General features: G+C 42.8%; 1 protein-coding gene across 11 annotated transcripts in view; it reads right to left on the reverse strand.

Annotated features, from left to right (window-relative positions):
* The window catches only part of PCDH1 (protocadherin 1), a 236433-nt gene that overhangs the window by 24457 nt on the left and 190304 nt on the right, over nucleotides 1-21672 (reverse strand). For 5 of the 11 annotated variants that reach the window (XM_069763619.1, XM_069763616.1, XM_069763621.1 and 2 more), the window contains one exon: nucleotides 4088-4165. The exons of the other annotated variants lie outside the window; for them this stretch is intronic. In XM_069763619.1, the coding sequence (XP_069619720.1) occupies nucleotides 4088-4165 (78 nt within the window). The remainder of the gene's footprint in view (nucleotides 1-4087; nucleotides 4166-21672) is intronic. 11 annotated transcript variants of the gene reach the window in all.

The following is a 21672-nucleotide window of genomic DNA, read 5'->3' on the forward strand; positions in this document are numbered from 1 at the left end:
TTTAAGGTTTTTTTTTGCATTTTAACTAGGAAGACATGTACCAAAAATATTAATATAGAAACAAGTAAGATTTAAAGTTTATAGTACTGTGTAAATATTGCCGAGTGCTTAGTGATTCCCTTCCAGTCTACGCCATCACTGGGCACGAGAACCAAGAACTAAGGTAAGCTGTGTGTCAAACTTGTGCAGTTTGTCATCCAAACCTGGCCAAGACCATAACTATTTTTGCTACCCACCGTTCCAGGCAGATGACCCTGCTGAACTTTTCCCCAGCCACACCCCTGCTTTAAAGTGTTGTCTACTACTGATGAGCGAACGTGCTTGGATAAGGTGTTATCCAAACATACTCAGGTGCTATCCGAGTGGCTTTGGAGTGCTCGAAAAACATGTTCGAGACCCCGCATCTGCATGCCTCGCGGCTGTTAGACAACCGCAACATATGCATGGATTGCCTGTTACACAATCCCTGCATGTGTTGCCAATGTCGAGCAGTCGCAGGGACTCAAACATATTTTTCGAGTACGCCCAAGATACTTGGTTAGCACCTTATCCAACCACGTTAGCTCATCACTATTGTCCAATATCGGCAATCCCCTTATTAAAAACCAAGAGAGGTGAGGGGAAAAAAAATAAATAAAAGAGACATTATACCGCCTGGAACTCTGTAGTCAGGGCTGCGTAAACCACTGATGTGTTGGTATCAACACACAGAGCTGGTAGTGGTAGTACTAATAAGGGATATACAGTGGTGGAAAGCCTCTTTATAGGGTTTGCAAGGTGTAAAAGGCCCTTTTTCTCACCCAGTTACAACGCCACTCTTGTCCATTTCTGGTGTTGCACCCTAGCCCTATTCAAAGGCAGTAAAAAATTTTTTTTTTTAAAATACCTTTTCTCTAATCTCAAGCAACCACATTAATGACGGCATCAGCTTGTTACAAAGTCAGGTTATATTCTACTTATAAAGCAGTTAAGACCTCTTTGGTGATTCAGCTTCTGGATCCTTGCAGGTTACAGACTATGGGTCTTCATTTAGAAATGAACCTTTCTAGGTGGGACAATCCAATTATAGTACTTTAATTAAATTCACACCCCATTCCTGGTGCCTCGATGGCCCAAAAATGCTTGACTCATATGACTACCTAAAATACATGAAGGTTGAAGGGCCCTATTGAAGATTTTGTGTTGAGTCCCAAGAGTTATACGCAGAGCAAATTTGTTCGAACCCACGAGTTTTTGGCAGACCATCCAATGTACACGGGGACCTCTCAACAGAAGTTGAGGTAGAGGAGGTTTGGGTTATATTGATATTTTAAACAGCCGATATTTTTATTTTTTTTTATTGACAGATAAGCCAATGCCAATGGTGTCTGGCAGCAGTCTTTGGAAAACACATGAACACTTGCCTGATTGCTCATGTGTATGGGGGAGTCAGTAGAGATCGTTGCCTACCCCATGAGTGTTCAGGCCTCATGTGTATGGCGAGCATAGAGTGTTGTCTGGGCTTAGGGTACAAGTCTGCAGTCACTCTACAGGAATGCAGACTTGCGAATCCTCACATCGCGCATACTGCACACTGTGAGGAGTCTCCGACGCAGTTAACAGAAGAAGGCTTTTAGCATACTTCCGGCCACATTCTGACTAGACTTGTTCGGCCTCACTCAATACACTTGCATTGACCACGGTTGTTCCCTTCTAGTCCACATATGACCGCATGAATGCAAATCACTTTTGCGGTCAGACACCAGCTGCTCCTGGCACTGGCAACGGAGAATCTTCACAAGTCTGCAGTCACAGTGAGACCAGACAACCCCTTTAACTGGGCATTTTCCAGTCTGGAAGTTATTCCCTATCTATTGGATTGCTGAGATTCTGTCTGCTAGGACACCAACCTACACTGAGAATACTGGTTCTAAAAAGTCCCATATGAATGAAGCGGTGGTCGATCAAGCGCAACGTCGTTCCATTTATTCTTTACGGGACCACCGGAGGTAGCTGAGCGCTGCGCTGGGATGGTCTTCAGCACGCTCCTAACAATGAATGTAGTGGCAGTGCACATGATCGACACCTGGGCCAGTCACACGTGGCTCGGTATCGGTGGGGTGCCAGCTGTCAGACCCCCAGTGATTGGGAAGTCATTTCCTATCTTTTAGATAGGGGACAAGTTCCAAAAGTGAGAGAACCCCTTTCAGAGTGCCATTGTTTAGATTTCTACGCTTACATCATAGACTTTGCCCATCCACACTGTCACCAGAGACACCCAACCCCTTTTATCAGCCATTCTACAAAGTTTCCAGTGGTTGGATCAGACAGTACCAAGGAGGAACATACAAGGTGTCATATAGGAACTGGGGAGTTGTGGATTTGAGTTCCCAGTAATCCAGCAATTCTGCACATGACATAATCCTAGTCTTGAGAATACCGGATTACCGGCTGCGTATTGTATATATGGTATATTTTTTGTTTCTGCTTTTTGTATACATAAATGATAAAAGCGTGCAGAATGGGGGAATGCATCTGATACCATCTGAGAGAAGGCTTGCGATGGATTCCCAGAGGCTTGTTTCTTCAGTATAATTATATGCTAGCATAGGGATTTCGGAGACCCCATGCAATTACACTGGCTGAAATAACAGGGTAGTGGAGGAAAAGTAGCAGGCATTATATTTTCCATGAAGCTGCACATATGATGGAGGAAACTCTGGGGAACTCGCTCTACAGCTTTCAGTCACTGTGGGTTAAGGCAGATGCTGTAATGAAGAGATCGGGGTCTGTGACAGAGCCCCCGAAAAAGGATGCACAGCATCGCTTCACTGGTGAGATGTGCACTCACAATTTTTCAAGAGAACCCATCAGAGCTGTTAGAATGTCTCATTTTTATTTACGGTATTTTCTCTTTTATGTTACATTCCTCTGTTATTATTCCTGAAAATGTATAAAGAGCACTGGGTGCATACCTCTTGTGAGTGGGCAGTGTGAGACTATAAGGCTATGTGCACACGTTGTGGATTTTGGCTGCAGATTTGTCATAAAACCTGAAGGGTTTCATGATGCCAGCAAAGTGAATGAGGATCCTCAAGTCATGCATTTAAATCTGCAGGGCGTCAATTCTTTCAGCGCTTTTGCTGCAGATTTCACCCATTATGAGTGGCGAAAAATCTGCAACAAAAACACAAGTAAAATAAAGCAGTAAAAGCACGTGTTTGTGCAGTTGTGTTTCTCCTGCCAAAAGATGCAGAAATTTCTGCAAATACGGTACTTAACGCATGCACATACCCTACCAAAGGGGATATAGCTCTCAGTTCTCAATTTAGACAAAGGTTTCCAGGATAGACAACAGAGTCAGTGAAAAAAAATAGAAAAAAAAAATATTTAAGAAAAAAAGAAAAATAAAAAAAAAAAAAAATAAGGAAAAAGGAAAGAAAAAATTGAAGGAAAAAATAGAAAACAATGAAGGAAAAAAATACAAGGGAAAAAATAGAATGGAAAAAATACAAAAAAGAAAAAAAATTAAGAAAGAAAAAAATAGAAGGAAAAACTAGAAGTAAAAAATGAAGAAAAGAGAAAAAAAATAGAACAAAAAAAGGGAAAAAAAATGAAGGAAAAAATAAAAGGAAAAATCACAAGGAAAAAAAACTAGAAAAAAATGAAGAAAAAAGTAGAAAGAAAAATATAAATAAAAAATAAGGAAAAAGAAAAAAGGAAGGAAAAAATAGAAGGAAAAAATGAAGAAAAAAAGTATAAGGTAAAAATAGAAAACAATGAAGCAAAAGAAAAAAAATACAAGGGAAAAAATAGAATGGAAAAAATACAAAAAAGAAAAATTAGGAAAGAAAAAAAATAGAAGGAAAAAGTAGAAAAAAAAATAGAACAATGAAAAGAAGAAAAAAAATGGATGAAAAAATAGAAGGAAAAAAAGTAGAGGGATAGAAGGGGAAAAATACAAGAAGGAAAAAAAAATAGAAGGAAAAGAAAAAACATAGTAAAGGTATATGTAAGCGTGTACTATAAAACAATATATTAGTACACTACAACATGAAGTTTCTCCTGGGGATTGAAATTTCCCGTACATTCACCAAATCATACTCACAGGAATAAAGGAGGTGGAGATTTACACAGCTGTCTGCAGGGTCGCGGGGCTGGACGACTGCATTAGCTGTCCCTGTGTCTGCAGAAATGACATGAAGGGAGAAGGTGGTCACCTGTGACTCAGGAGGAGGAACATCATTTTGACAGAAGATAAACTAATTGGCAAGTCAGAGAACGGACACTTCTTGGTGATCACCTCAATCCTTCCATGGGAATTTCCGAGGGCTCAGACCCTGTTAATACAACCTTTTAGTAAGGGGTCTCTCATAAACAGCACCCCAGAGCTCAGCTTATCATTTGATTTCCTTGAAGCATGATTTATACTAGGAAATGGTTCCTTAGTTGTAGGAGGGCAAAAAGTTGGAATAATCACCAATTTGGTTGCACAAAATAGCATTTGTGATATCAGCATTTCAATTAAAATATCTAATGAAGGAGAAAACAGAGAAGAAAGTGTTACTTGTATGACAAAGAGGGTTCCATTGTTCCCCAAACAGTGACATCCTTGACCTGTGGCTGGATCTGATATTACAGCTTATCCTTAGTCATATAAAAGGAGGCTGTGCAGCTATATCAGACCCTATCCAGTGGCAAAAGGGGCCCCATATAGTGGAGCTCAAATCCATAAAACCCGAAAGCCATGGAAGCGAACATTTATTTTGTAACCTGTTGCAACCCCTTTTACACAACAATTTGCCCAAATATTAATAGAAAGTGAATAAGAGGAATGAAAAAGAAAGGGGGGGGGGGGGGGGGGGGGAGTTCTCAAGCAGGGCAACATTACCAGTTTCTGCCAGATACTTATTTCAAGCATTGAGCAAAAGAAAATGGTTTAAGCTTAACTTTTATTGTGATATCCAAGTAAAGAAATGATTAATACTGGCTCTTTAAAGGATGCTGAAATGAGGAGGCTTAAAGCCACAATGCTCCTCTGGGAAACAGGCGAATTATGCAAATTGTCTCTTCAGAGAGGAAGAGAGCTAGAACTCGAGTGCCACCTATTGGAAGGTAGCAATCCTACAAGTCAATGTCGACCCTTTAAGGAGCCTTGTCACATGACTTAGGATAATAGCCAAACCAGAATCTCAATTTGCAGACACTGTTTCGGGGTACTGCCCCTACTCAGTGCAAAGCGGAGATCTGGTTTGGCTGTGTGAGAGGCGTCGACCGTTATCCAAGAAGCATTGCTTTGCCTTGCGGAGATTGACATGCTAAGCATGCTGAGAAGAGGAGACTTAAAGCCGCAATGCTCCTCTGGGAAATATGCTAATTATGCAAATTGTCTCTTCAGAGAGGAAGAGAGATAGAACTTTAGTGCCACCAACAGATATGCTTAGCATGTCGATCTTCGCAAGGAGAAACGATACTTCTTGGATAGCGGTCAGACACCTCTCAATCAGCCAAACCAGATCTCCGCTTTGCACTGACGAGGGGCAGTACCCCGAAACACAGTGTCTGCAAATTGAGATTCTGGTTTGGCTATTATCCTAAGTCATGTGACAAGGCTCGTTAAATGGTCGACATTGACTTGTAGGATTGCCACCTTCCAATAGGTGGCACTAGAGTTCTAGCTCTCTACCTCTCTGAAGAGACAATTTGCATAATTGTCTCTTTAAAAGAACACTGAACATCGAAAATAGACAAACATTTAAAAGGAACTTGTCACCATGAAAATGCCATCCAATCTGCAGGCACCATGTTATAGAGTTTGGGAGCAGAGCAGATTGATATATAGTTTTGTAAGAAGAGATTCGGTCCCTCAGCTAGGATTTTTCATCCAGTGGGCGGCCCCATCAATGACCAACAGCCTTCCATGTATATAAGAGATATTGCTGTCAGTCACTGATAGGACCACTCAACACTGCAAGTTTGCATTTAACTTGAAAGACCTGCCTTTTACAGTTGTAGATCCTACTGGTTTCCTCACTCTGAAAACCCCTTTAACTGCTGGCATACGCGGCTCTTCTCATGATTAGCCGGCCTTGGAAGAGGTCATGTTTGTAACGACACATCGATGGGGTCGCATCACACCAGGCCGGCTAATCAAAAGAAGAGGTATAAATGCTGAGAAGTAAGAGGCGGTTCTCAAGTGTACCATTGGATGACAACAGGATACTGAACCTGTTGGTGGACAGGGTTAATCGCATCAAAATCTTTAATTTTAACTCTTTTCCAGCTCCTAAGATGGTAAAATGGCCAGCTACCATTTTGATATTTTTAGGATTTCGCTTGGCCGAATCCAGCAAATTTTTCAGAACCTGAACCATCAGTGGTGCAGATACGTGGACCAGATATCACAATAGGATGGATCTAAAATATCGCAAATTTTGATGTGGGCATTAAATGAAAGCCCTGTATACCAGTCTATGTATATCCATTAGTGATGAGCGAACATGCTGAGATAAGGTGTTATCAGAGCAAGCTCATATCCTAACAGGTTTTCGGTGTGCTCAAACAATATGTTCGAGTCTCCGTGGCTGTAACCTTTTTTGACTGCCGCAACACACGCTTGAATTGCCTGTTTTTCGAGGCGCTCTGATAGCGCATGAGCATGCTCGGATAACACCTTATCCCAGCACGTTCACTGGTCACCACTATCCCTATCACAGTATGACAGATCGATGCATGTTACTCAGGAATATTGATTTACGTCTTCCGCTTTCTGAAGTGCGATGGTCAATATTGGTCATAGGAGCTTGCATTCTGCAATCAAGTATAGCAAATCAATTGAACTGTTGCCTTTACAGTAAAGCTGCTCCCAGAAAAATACTTAAGGCGCTAATTAAATTTGTCAAAGAAATGCCATTATCCTCTTCGAGCTGTTATTTCGTCTATGAGGAAATGATATGAACATGTTCAGAAGGAGGTCTCCTGGGGGTGTCAGATAGCAGATCAGCCTGCAGCAGTTGAGCTGCTGCCAGTCGTGGTATTCTGGCATCGAGAAATTGTGAGCGAGCTATTGGCAGAGATCAGATGCTGTGCTGTTTGCTATCAACGTGCATTAACAGTTCTCGAGCATGGGGTAACTTACAAGGCCATCGCAAGCTGCCATAAGAGCCGTCATCTCGGCTGCCAGCACGAGCTATTGATTTTGTTGTCATTAATCTAAAGGCTAAATGTCTATTCCAGCGCCGCCTCTGCACACGGCCGGTCAGCGGGCTACCGGTGCCAGGAATTTGGGAACGCTGATTCACACAATGGAGCACAACCAGCACCCACACGGCACCGTAGGCCCAAGAAGATATGTAGATTTCTCTCTCTGCAATTCAATGTGCTGGGATTCATTGAGGCTTGAACATTCAATTTCTTGAGATTTTTTTTCCTTTTCAAGAAAATGAAAGAGCCGAATCATAAAAAGGAAAGAGATTATAGGAAAAGACATGCTGACACAGAATCAAAAAAAGACTGACAGAGAGGAGAGATCGGGTGAGAGGAGGCGCATGAGAATGATATTCGAAGACAAGTCAGGAGGAGAATAGATGAGTTTAAAGAGATGGAGAGAGCCAGTATTCGGTGCTCAGCCAAGTTCCTCTGGAGACCCTGCCGGGAGATTGAAGGAGGCTATGAATGTGTAATTACCGGGGCTCAATATGATGAGATGCATAGCGTATGTGTGCTGTTAGCGGGGTGGCCTGGGAAATTCACCATCATTACCCCGTCCACAAAACATCTCCAGCGGTGGGATGGGCAGTGCTGATGGGATCAAGCCAAGCAATTACAGGCCACCGCTAAAACCTTACAAAATTCTCGGCTTTATAGGGATACTCTTAACCCTTTACAGGATACAATAAAAAAAACACATTTGGAATGGATATAATGGCAATGAGATACTAACACCGGATGGGTAACTTCGATAATACATGGAGGGCCGCCAACTTTATTTTTTTTTTCTCGTAGGTGTAAAAAAAAAAAAAAACTTGAGTCAGGGCCAACAAGTATTAGAAGGGATTTTTCATTATGGCTCTAAAACTTAAATGTGAGAAGCTATTACATGGCTCTTAAATTATGTATTAGTAGCATTAGATGGCTGAGTGCTTCCATTCTTATGCAATACGCTGCTAATTGGGGTTGACTTTACAACCCGAAGATGATGTTCTGCAGGAAATGGACTTCTGGAAAATTAACATGTCGTACCATATAGTGTTAATGACCAACTGAAGACATCTTCCCTTTAATCCTACGTCTGTCAGATGGCTGTGTAAATTGGAGCGAGACCGGAGCGTAGTACATGGACTGGCCGGCGGCTCGCCTGACCAGATTGTGACAGATGCATTGAAATACATGTGACGCTCAGGTGGGGAAAGCCGCCGGCCAGTCCGTGCACTGCGTTCCCAATATTGATCGGATTTATAGGGTCGTCTGACTGTGCCATAAAGGAGAGGGACATTCAGGTAAGTGTATTCTGCAAAGAGCAAGAGTCAAGCAAATATCGAAAGCTTTGTAAGGGTGTTGTATCCAAATCTAAAAAAGAAAAAAATATTTGCAAACAAATGGTGGCGGCTTAAGCAACTAATGCAAAGTCGACCCACTAAAATGGAAAAAAAAAATAAGACTGAAGAACCCAGTAATGTGAAAATCAGTGAATACGTTGATCCAAAATGTGTTCAGTCTGATTTTTTATATTTTCCTCAGTCTCTTCCCTGAGTTTGCAGCAAGTCCCAAATCAAAAATGGTTGTAAATCTAATAGAGCGCCCTCAGGTGGACTAGTGCATGTAAAAAAAAAAAATCTAATTACATACCATGAAGACAAGTACTGACAGGTTATTAATTATAAATAGTAACGAACAAATGCCTACCATCTCAATTTGCAATTTGTTTGCTTGATATGAGGTACACCATCTTTGTAACTAGATGGAATCTGCCATTTATGACATGATTGAGATCAAGTCACAGAATGTGTTTTCTTAGGATTGTCTACGGGAGGATCTTGTCTATTGAAGACACATTAGCTAAAGATTAAATACATGCAAGTGTCTCTCTGGCACAATAAAACATAACTGCTAAGCTTGCACTGAATATCACATTTTGTTTTACTGGAAGTTTATTTTATTAAGCATATGGCAAGATGGTGATAAAGCACCAGCAGAATTAACAGCTCTGAATTGACAGTAATTCTCCTGAAATTATCGGCATTGCTACAGTAATTTAGTCCTAATGAATGCAGCGTGTGGGCAGAGGCCCAAGAAAACCACCTGCTCCATCCCTCACCTGTCTTGTGGGAAGGGATTCTCTGTCACTACATGTTTAGGGGAACTCACAGTCAGGCTAGGAAGGATCAGAGACAACAAAAGATTAGGTGGTTGCTTAGGAGTGTCCAATTAAAAAATAAATAAAAATTAGCTCAATATGGAGGGATATATATGACAACATGGGACCCTAGGACTGCACGCTACTACTCAGATCGTGAGACCTGAGAAATGGCCCAGTGCTACTCAGACCATGAGACCCATGAATCTGCAACCTACTACTCAGATCGCAAGACCCGTGAAACGGTATGCTACTATTCAGATCGTGAGGCCTGAGAAATGGCACGCTACTACTCAGATCATGACACCTGTGAAACGGCCCGCTGCTACTCAGACCATGAGACCCATGAATCGGCAACCTACTACTCAGATTGCGAGACCCATAAAACAGAATGCTAGTACTCAGATCGTGAGACCTGAGAAATGGCCCGCTGCAACTCAGACCATGAGACCCATGAATCGGCAACCTACTACTCAGATTGTGAGACCCGTGAAAAGGCACGCTACTACTCAGACCATGAGACCCATGAATCTGCAACTTACTATTCAGATCGCGAGATCAGTGAAACGGCATGCTACTACTCAGATCGTGACACCTGTGAAACGGCCCTGCTACATGAATCTGCAACCTACTACTCAGATCACGAGACCCGTGAAATGGCACGCTACTACTCAGATCGTAAAACCCGTGAAACGGCACGCTACTACTCAGATAATGAGACCTGAGAAATGGCCCGCTGCAACTCAGACCATGAGACCCATGAATCGGCAACCTACTACTCAGATCGTGAGACCTGTGGAACTTTATGCTAATTCTCTGGTCCTGAGACCATGTGACAGAATGTTACTATTCCTCGTTGCAAGACCCTTACGACTGCATGTTACTACCGTATGTTGTGACATTGTAAGATTGCATGCCTCAACACTGCGTCGCGAGTCCCACTGAACTGAACGCAACTATTGTGCCTTGCGAAACCCTTGGAACTGCATACTATCATACCGCATTGTGAGACCCTTGAGACTGCACGCTAGTACTCTGCATTGTGAGACCGTGTGATTGCACACTATTTCTCTGCGATGCAAGACAAGTAGAACCACATGTTACTACTCCCCGACAAGAGACAGCACACCACTACTCTGCATCACGAGAACCCGTTTGGACCGCATGCTACTACTCATTATCGCTCAACATGCTACAGCTCTTTGTCATGAGACTCATGGGTCTTAACACTACTCTTTGTGGGACCACTATGGAATTCCCACTGCAGACCTTAAAGCACCACTACAGCATTTTTTTATTTCAGCGCTGGAGCGGTGCCACTAATCTAAGTTCAGTGTCCCTAGTATTATACTTACCAGCTGCTGTCTTCAGCTCTTCCCAGTGCCGCAGCGGTCCCGAGGTGCAATCTTGTGACCAACTGCTGCCTGACCGAAGTCAGAGGTAGCGGTGTCAATCTCTCAGCGTAAGAATATAACAGCCTTTTTCTGTCTCTCAGACTTTCATTGAGTTGGGACTTTCGGCTCACACAGCAAACACTGGAGCAATAGGGGAGGTCACAAACTGCAGAAGACCCACCAAAACGGCACAGAAACTAGATGAAGGTGGCAGCTGGTAAGTGTAATTTAGGTGCAGGAAACAGGTTAGTGGCACTACTCCTACGCTGTAATAAAAAAAAAAACAAACACTGGAGTGGTGCTTTTAAGAATTACGTGGATAATTCCATGAAAGGACTGCATGAAATCAGCAAAATGTGTCCAAAAACGTATACAAAACTATATAAGTTTGCAATGAAACCTACGATATTTCCAATACGTTGATTTTTCATCTGAAGATCTAAGCATTTATACTCCAGAATAATGTGAGTGTTGCCCACAGAAAACAACATTAAGTTACGGTACAGAGAAAATGGCTTCTATTCTGAAGTGTCAAGATCTCGCTGTGGGGCCTCCAGCACCGGAGTGTCATCGGAGCCGCTCTCTGTCCTGCAGCCATGTGTCTCAATGCTTACTTTACGTGTCAGAGACCGACCCTGGAAGCTCCACATTAGCACTGATAAATGACTTCTGAAGGAGGCCACACTGTTTAGGTTAATCCGGATGATCACAGATGTATGACGATGTCACAACCTGGCTTTTCTTCACACGTTCACAATTGTGCCATATTTCCCACATTTACAGCATTACCCAAAGGGGCTGCCTCTTCGGATGTCGTCAAATTATCACTTCTCGTTGTATCGCTGTTCTATACAAGGTGGAATTCCCATCTGCTTTTATAAATCTCTACTGATTTTATTAAACTTTTACTATGACTACTATTATAGTCACAAAAGGGTAAACATGAAAAAAAAAATTCCAATACAAAGCTGTGAAAATATGACTTCCAAGCTGTATAGACAAAATGAAAGGAAATAAATTCACTTAAAGGGAACCTGTCACCCCGAAAATCGCGGGTGAGGTAAGCCCATCGGCATCAGGGGCTTATCTACAGCATTCTGTAATGCTGTAGATAAGCCCCCGATGTTACCTGAAAGAGGAAAAAAAAGACGTTAGATTATACTCACCCAGGGGCGGTCCCGCTGCTGGTCAGGTCGGATGGGCGTCTCTGGTCCGCTGTGGCGCCTCCCATCTTCATTCCAAGACGTCCTCTTCTGATCTTCAGCCACGGCTCCGGCGCAGGCGTACTTTGCTCTGCCCCTGTTGAGGGCAGAGGATAGTACTGCAGTGCGCAGGCGCCGGAAAGGTCAGAGGCCCGGCGCCTGCGCACTGCAGTACTTTGTCTGCCCTCAACAGGGCAGAGCAAAGTACGCCTGCGCCGGAGCCGTGGCTGAAGACCAGAAGAGGACGTCTCGTAATGAAGATGGGAGGCGCCGCAGCGGACCGGAGACGCCCGTTTGACCTGACCAGCAGCGGGACCGCCCCTGGGTGAGTATAATATAATGTCTTTTTCTCCTCTTTCAGGTAACATCGGGGGCTTATCTACAGTATTACAGAATGCTGTAGATAAGCCCCTGATGCCGGTGGGCTTACCTCACCCGCGAATTTCGGGGTGACAGGTTCCCTTTAAGAGCTATAGGGTCGATTTATTAAGACTGGTGTTCTGTATTCCATTCTTAATTAAGGGGCCTAACATCGTAAGATGGACAGAATTTATTAAAAAGGGCATGCCACTTAATGGATTAGGGACATCTTAAGAAAACAAAAAAAAAAAAAGTTAACTTTCACTTCAGTCAGGTGCTCGAGTACATTTCTGGCACAAGGTAAATAACTTTTCAGGATTTAGAAGGACGTCCCCGGTTCTACCCACTGTTCATAGCTGGCAGGGAGTGGCATGAAAATGCCAAAAGGTGCTAAATTTTTAAGGAACTTCCAAGTTGCAAAAAATAATAAAAAAATCAAATAAAAAAATAAAAGAATAAAAAATATTATATATATATACACACACACACACACACACACACACACACACAATACAGACCAAACGTTTGGACACCTCATTTAAGATTTTTCTGTACTTTCATGACTATGAAAATTGTACATTCACACTGAAGGCATCAAAACTATGAATTAACACATGTGGCATTATATACTTAACAAAAAAGTGTGAAACAACTGAAAATTTGTCTTATATTCTAGGTTCTTCAAAGTAGCCACCTTTTGTTTTGATGACTGCTTTGCACACTCTTGGCATTCTCTTGAGCTTCAAAAGGGAGTCACCAGAAATGGTCTTCACTTCACAGGTGAGCCCTGTCAGGTTTAATAAGTGGGATTTCTTGCCTTCACGGGCGCCGCTATCATGAGGCAAGTTGAGCCCTTTGCTTCAGGCGGCTGTCCTCACTGAAAGACAGGGGGCGGCAGAGCGGCGGTCAGAACACCTGGTGCTGACTCTCCATAATCCCTGACGTTTGCTGTCACTAGTGCGGTGCGCACACCCCTGCTTACAACACACTGTGTGCAATATCAGCCAGTCATCCCTGCACCCGCAGACCAGCACACCTCATATAGGGATTGGCTGCTCTGTGCAAACAGGACATGTGATGAGGTAACAGGAGGGGAGGAGTCACGGGTCACATGATCGGGACCTCCATGGATTGCAGGACTCTGCTGTGTTGGTTGCAATTGTAAGTGTGTGTATGAGGTGTTTGGAGCAGAGCAGTGTGTGTACGAGGTGTATGGAGCGGAGCCGTGTGTGTACGAGGTGTATGGAGCGGAGCTGAATGTGTACGAGGTGTATGGAACAGAGCCGTGTGTGTATGAGGTGTATGGAGTGGAGTTGAATGTGTATGAGGTGTATGGAGTGGAGCTGAATGTGTACGAGGTGTATGCAGCGGAGCTGAATGTGTACGAGGTGTACGGAGCAGGGCCGCGTGTGTATGAGGTGTATGGAGCGGAGCCGGGTGTGTGCGAGGTGTATGGAGCAGAGCCGGGTGTGTGCGAGGTGTATGGAGCAGAGCCGGGTGTGTGCGAGGTGTATGGAGCAGAGCCGGGTGTGTGCGAGGTGTATGGAGCAGAGCCGGGTGTGTGCGAGGTGTATGGAGCAGAGCCGGGTGTGTGCGAGGTGTATGGAGCAGAGCCGGGTGTGTGCAAGGTGTATGGAGCGGAGCCGGGTGTGTGCAAGGTGTATGGAGCGGAGCCGCGTGAGTACGGAGTGGAGCCGTATTTGCAAGGTGTACAGAGCGCTGCCGCGTGTGTAGGAGTAACTATGTGTGGCCATTATACAGTATGGAGCACTGTGTGACCATTATACAGTATGGAGCATCATGTGTGGCCATTATACAGTATGGAGCATCATGTGTGACCATTATACAGTATGGAGCATCATGTGTGGCCATTATACTGTATGGAGCATCATGTGTGGCCATGATACAGTATGGAGCATCATGTGTGGCCATGATACAGTATGGATCATCATGTGGGGCTCATTATACTGTATGGAGCAATATATGGGGCTCATTATTCTGTAAGGAGAACTGTGGTGCCCAGAATACTGTATGGAGGACTGTACTGTCATTTAATAACTATTGTATATTCTACAATAGGTATCACTAATGTAATGTATGGGGGGGGACTGTATATCAGATGGGAGCCCTATAGGGGGGATGTACTGTATATGTGTTTGGGGGGGTGCCGTTTTGAAGTTCGCCTCAGGCAGCAGTGTGGCTAGGTTCACCCCTGCTTGCCTTATAAATGGGGTTGAGACCATCAGTTGTGTTGTGCAAAAGTCTGGTGGATACACAGCTGATAGTCCTACTGAATAGACTGTTAGAATTTGTATTATGGCAAGAAAAAAGTAGCTAAGTAAAGAAAAACGAGTGGCCATCATTACTTTAAGAAATGAAGGTCAGTCAGTCCGAAAAATTGGGAAAACTTTGAAAGTGTCCCCAAGTGCAGTGGCAAAAACCATCAAGCGCTACAAAGAAACTGGCTCACATGGAAAGAAAGACCAAGAGTCCCCCCTGCTTCTGAGGATAAGTTTATCCAAGTCACCAGCCTCAGAAATCGCAGGTTAACAGCAGCTCAGATTAGAGACCAGGTCAATGCCACACAGAGTTCTAGCAGCAGACACATCTCTACAACAACTGTTAAGAGGAGACTTTGTGCAGCAGGCCTTCATGGTAAAATAGCTGCTAGGAAACCACTGCTAAGGACAGGCAACATGCAGAAGAGACTTGTTTGGGCTAAAGAACACAAGGAATGGACATTAGACCAGTGGAAATCTGTGCTTTGGTCTGAGGAGTCCAAATTTGAGATCTTTGGTTCCAACCACCGTGTCTTTGTGCGACGCAGAAAAGGTGAATGGATGGACTCTACATGCCTGGTTCCCACCGTGAAGCATGGAGGAGGAGGTGTGATGGTGTGGGGGTGCTTTGCTGGTGACGCTGTTGGAGGATTTATTCAAAATTGAAGGCATACTGAACCAGCATGGCTACCACAGCATCTTGCAGCGGCATGCTATTCCATCCGGTTTGCATTTAGATGGACCATCATTAATTTTTCAACAGGACAATGACCCCAAACACACCTCCAGACTGTGTAAGGGCTATTTGACCAAGAAGGAGAGTGATGGGGTGCTACGCCAGATGACCTGGCCTCCACAGTCACCAGACCTGAACCCAATCGAGATGGTTTGGGGTGAGCTGGACCGCAGAGTGAAAGCAAAAGGGCCAACAAGTGCGAAGCATCTCTGGGAACTCCTTCAAGATTGTTGGAAGACCATTTCCGGTGACTACCTCTTGAAACTCATCAAGAGAATGCCAAGAGTGTGCAAAGCAGTCATCAAAGCAAAAGGTGGCTACTTTGAAGAACCCAGAATATAAGATAACAAAAAAGTGTGAAACTGAAATTTTAAGTATATAATTCCACACGCGTAATTCATAGTCTTGATGCCTTCAGTGTGAAAGTACAATTTTCATAGTCCTGAAAATACAGAAAAATCTTTAAATGAGAAGGTGTGTCCAAACTTTTGGTCTGTACTAAATATATATATATATATATATATATATATATATATATATATATATATATATATATATATATATATATATATATATATATATATATATATATATATATATATATATATATATATATTAGCAGCACATGTGCATGAATCTTGGCCATGTGAAAACACAAACAAATATTTATTATGAATTGTACTTCTCAAAAATATTTGATAACTTTTCAAAAAAAAATATTATTCAAATCATGTTACTCTCGGGCTAAGCCTACAATTTGATTGTTTTTTTTTTCTCCATTTAGTCACTGGATGCGGCTGCCTCCAGACTGATCTTGCACTCCTCCCATTGACCTTGCAGGTGGCGGTAATCAGCTCTATCTGCCCAGAAATTGTAGTCTTGGCCTGAGAGTTACATGTTTTGTCCATAGTTGTAGGCTGGTGGCATGTACCGTAGAGTAGGACCCATCAGCGGTAGAGTAGGACCCATCAGAGGGAGATCACCTTGCCATGGTTGATGTGCACACATGTATTGGCCAATTTATGCGCTAAGAATCTTCATTTCATCTGTTACTGTAAGTGTTATGTAAAAAAAAATTTTTGAAAAAATTTATTACAAATATTTGAGAAGTATAATTCATATTGAATATTTGTTTGTGTTTTCACATGGCCTAGATTCATGCACATGTGCCGCTTGCTGTGTTCTTTTTTTATCTATATGATGCAGCTTAGCAGCGTGCACGTGTTCACATTAGGAGTGCTGATATATACACATACATACATTACACATTTACATTACATTACACATACATGCACACACTGTATATACATATATACACACATACACACACTTTCATGAATTGAAACCAATGTGCCTTGTGGGGCTGAATATTATCTTGCAGTCAAGCCACCATACACGACTAATGTTGGGTAAACTCCGCTGATCTTGACTGGTTCGGATGACAGTCTAATTTGTATAGTGGGAAAGGTCTACTGATGAACGGGAGAGATATCCATCATGTATGTCCGATTTTGGACTGTGGATCCCTTTGTTCTCAGAGAGATAAGCTGACTACAGACATGTCTAATGACTGACCTCTCATAGATCACCTTAGGCGGCTGAATGAGTACTTCAGTGTATGGAAGAGATGGCTGAGGAGGCTGCTGGCAATCTAACTTGTAGGGCGGGCAATACAAGGGTAAAGCCAGATGTGAGAGCAACCGGGTTGAGGTCATGGTACGACCAATAAACAGTATTCAAATTGCCCACTAAACCAAGCAATCGGTTGATTTTGACGGAAAAAAAAGTAAGTGACTGCTTGGGGAAGCCAAGCACTTGGGGAATGACATTTTGGAAAAATGGGACAGAGTTTGTGGGTATTAAAATAGAGAGGCATGGCTATATCTCCTAGACAGTGGCGCAACTTGAAGCTCATGGGGCCCAATGCAAAATCTCCAATAGGCGCACATCTATCACAGATCTTTAAAAAGGCTAGTGTGTATATTATATACTATATATATATATATATATATATATATATATATATATATATATATATGTCATCAGAGATTTATAGATTCTTGTACAGTCACCTGCCTTAACTATGATGAGGTATATAAACTTTAAGTGTTTCTTTAACACCTGAAGAATATGAGTAGCAATACACACATTTTATATACATACACAGTCCTGCGGTCACTCTGTACATCGAAGTCCATACTTCTACATTTTATGTTGAATGTAGTAAAGGGGTTGTCCACTACTAGGATAACACTTCCTCGATCTGAATGTGACGCCAGTAAAATAAACTTATACTCACCTCCCGTACCGGCGCCATTCCAGAGGTGTTTGCTCTCTTGCCGTTATGACACAAGCCATGTGCCCAATTAGCGCCGGCTCCTCTACCATTGAATTTGGACGTACTGAACATCAACAGGAAGCCATGGCTGCTACTAATCGCTCATGCCCTCTTGACGTTAGATTTATTCTTAGGTGGAGACCATGACGCCAACGCTGATTGGGCGGAGGGGGCTCACGTGTCAGACTCCGGTGAGCCCCAGGAACGCGAGTTCCGACACTGCTCTAACACCGGAACAAGAGGAGAGTATAGGTGTTTTTAATTTATCGTTGCCAACCATTCAGATAGAGAAGGGGTTGTCCTAGAATTGGACAAGTCCTTTAAGCCGGCCTAATAAGTAGATATATTTAATCTGTTTTTATATACAACCTTGTGTATTAATTTGACTGTTGTGATTACATCAGTGATGTCAGCAGTGTGACATAGACCCTTCCATCTTCCCAGTGAAGTTTTTGTCTTGTAGTGGGAAAGCTGGGATGTAAGGGGGGTTACATGAGCGCCTCCTAGAGTTTTACTACTGTGCTTTAAGTTACAATGCAGGTTAAATGAGACTCACATTTATTTTATTTTTTTAGAAGGATTCATTTTAATATAATATAACATCAAACCTCGACCATCACTAAAAAATAAAATCCAATAATATACAAGATAAAGTGTTCTTAGTTTCTGGATCTCTAGGAGCGGCCACACACATACATGCAATGCACACCCCGACAAACAGTGGAAACACACCAAAAAGTCACAGTGGAGGAAAAGGCTGGCGTTTTGTTTTAAGGCTATTTTGCAATTGAGATTATGAAACATAATTAAAAATTACACATGAAAGGAGAAAGCGGGAGAGAGAGGGAGAAAAGGGATTGGGAGCGTGTGTACGATAAAGGCCTGTGTTATCATCCGGAAGGGAGGGAGCCTCAGGCTGTTATCATTTAATTAAAACCTCTGAATATCCTAGCTGTCTCCACCTAATCAAAGGGGACACAAATACAGAGAGGAGGGTGGGGGGTGAACGGGATGGAGAGAAAGCGGATTGGAAATGGGAGAAAGAAGGGGCCGCACTGATGGAGGGGCCTAGAGAAGAAGCAGGACGGGGAAATTGCAGTACAGGCATAGACACACGGGAATGTAATACTGTCTGGTAGATGGAGGCGGATAGCCGGTTTAGTGTAAATCTGGAAAATGGAGCCAGTGGTCAGGGACGGTTAAGAAAAAAAATCAGGAACAGCGCCACTGAGGTGCATGAACTGTGTTTTTACAGTTCATCCCTGTTTAAGTGTATGGAGATGTAATACCAAACATAGCCCATCGGCAAGAGTAGCTCTGTCTATGGAAAGAGCTCAACCCATGAATGTCGTCAGAACCCTACGAGCCTGATAATGTCAACAATTGGTCCACAAGAAAATTTCTCTATGTTTCCAGATGTATAGTAGAAAGGGGCCTTTAATGATCTAAAGTGTTGAGTTCCAACGCATTTTGGTGCCTCTCAAGGTAATAAATTAGTTTTTTACCTTGAAAAAGTATCCGGTCCAGTGCCGAAACGCGTTGGAACAATACAGAACCATTTTTGGAACACAAAAGGCTTCTTATTCACGGCAGCAAATGCCATTTAACGTGATATCATCCTCGTCCATGATTATTCAGATGCAAGAGGCAGCAAACTCGCGCCTTTCACCATCATTACTGGTTGATAATGCTCGGTGTGTCTGCTTTTTACCCCAAACAATTTTTTAGTGTGAGATCAATCCTGGACAGTCCCTTTAAAAGGGTAAGCCAATGGGACAAAAATAAAACTAAAATGTGCCATGCCTAGCTTTTTTTTTGTAAGATTGTCAAGGATCTTGATTTTTTTTTTTTTTTTTTTTAGATGTGTTACAATCGAGAAATGTGAAAATAATTTCCATATGGTAAATGTTCTACAGAACTAAATCCAGTTATCACAATATCATGATCAGCCCTGCAATGGTATACTTTTATATGCAGGAAAGATATGCACACTTCCAGAAAAAGACAAAAGCAGCCGCAGAGTAATGAAAAAAAAAAATACAAAGTTGAAGTCGGACGAAGCTTCAATAAATTCATTCGTTTAATCCTACAGTAAATCTAACAATTGAAGGCGAGGGCTGGAAGCGGTACGTGTCAAAAGAAAGGAAGAGGCCGAATCAAAGCTTATCCTGGCACAAATGAAGGCACAGGAAAAAAAAAACGTAACAAGGTAAAGATAAAGAATCGAGAGGGGATAGAAACGAAATGCACATTCAGAGTCGTTTGGTTCATCTCTGTGCCAATTAGAGCGTCCGAGAGACGGAGGAAGAGGGTGGTGGGGCAGAGGAGGACAACGATGTTTATCCATTCATCTCGGTGCCAATTAGGGAGTGGGAGGGAAAGCACTGGAAGAAAAGGTAAAGCGACAACAGTGCACTCTCCCATCATAAACCTGGGGGAACGCATCCTCCGGAAACCAAAAAAAAATAGATTATAGAAATGAAAACTACTGACTGTTTCAAGTTAATGCACAATAGACGGCTTTCAGTGCCATGAAGTGACAAGGTTTTAGGCACAAAGAAGTTGAATACATCAACAGATGAAATATATATATATTGGTTTAACAATTCACAAGTAATAAATGAAATAAACATGGACACCATTCTCACTCTAAAATGTTAGACCAAACAATAAATGGGTAACACGAAAATTTGGGGTGACTAGACCTCATGGTAAGTGGCAGGATATGGAGCTACGGATTCATCATTTATAGACCATGTACAGACAAGAACGACTTCAACCATTTACTGTGGAAAGGATCAGATTACGTCAGCCAGAGAAGAGCGGATTGGTTGTGCGGGGCTCCAGTCAAGGATCCAGGTCAATGGAATATGGTAGTTGGCCGGTAGGGATGGGTTGTTCGCAAACTATTTGGTACTAAGAGCAAGCTCTTTGCTGTAAACAATGGAAGTCGGCACCCCAGTAAGAAGGACGGTGGAGTCCATTTTGGTGGAGTCGGAGTGGGTATAAAAGTGATCTGGGCTTTTTGTAGATCTGGGCTTTTAGTCGAGAAGGATCTGTGCTGCATTTTATGTACATGCTCAGTAGCGACCAGTGCTGTGGAGTTGGCGTCGTAAGTCAGAGTTCTGAAGTCGGAGGTTTGGCTTCCCAACTCCACAACGCTGCCATTAAAGTCTCAGAATGGGTGTCTGAATGGCTCTTACTGGGGGTAAAATGAGCAGATTTGGAGGCCGAAACCCTGCCCACCAGGTTATCATCAGAATTAAATTTTAAATGTGTGTTAACTTGGGGTGAACACATTTAATAGGGATCTATTTTGACTCAGCTCTTTTTGGGCCAAACTGCCCTTAACTACTACTAGATGGGAAGTCCATGAATCTCTTACCTTCAGGTATTGGCATTTTAATTAGCCGGGCCTAGTGTTTAGTCTTCTGTGCGTCACGTCACGCATTACATCAAGCCGGCCCTGAAAAATCTAACGCCGTGTCTTGGACACCAGAAGGTCAGAGATTTGCGGCACTCCTATCCAAACTAAAGGTACCACAAATCTGGACGCTGGATGGGACTCCCGCGAATTGATTCACTCATCTCTACTACAAACACATTAACGCTGGCAGAGCAATACTCTTTATTGGCCCGTTCACATAGGCTGATGAAAACTGTACATAAAAGACGAATTGCTAGGCCATGTTCACACGTTTATTTTTGCTTCATTCTTTCTGCAGGCAAAACCTGCTCTCTTGGAGGTAAAGAAGCTACTTCCAAAAAGCAGGTTTTGCTGAGTTTTTGTTGTCTCTTGTGCTTGTTGATAAAGTTCATCCCCCCCCCCCCCCAAAAAAAAAAAAAAGCAAGATTTAACTTCCTTAGGTTTTTGCACCAAGAACGCAGCAAAACCGGATAGCTGGGTTTTTGCACTTACCCATTGTTTGCTATGGGTGAAAAAAACGCTGCAAATTCGCTGAAAAAAATGCTGAAAGAAGTGACATGCTGCAGTTTTCAAAAACGCAACAGTTTTCCAGATTAGTCAGG

Source organism: Ranitomeya imitator, chromosome 4 (assembly GCF_032444005.1).
Source record: "Ranitomeya imitator isolate aRanImi1 chromosome 4, aRanImi1.pri, whole genome shotgun sequence".
Lineage (NCBI taxonomy): Eukaryota > Metazoa > Chordata > Amphibia > Anura > Dendrobatidae > Ranitomeya > Ranitomeya imitator.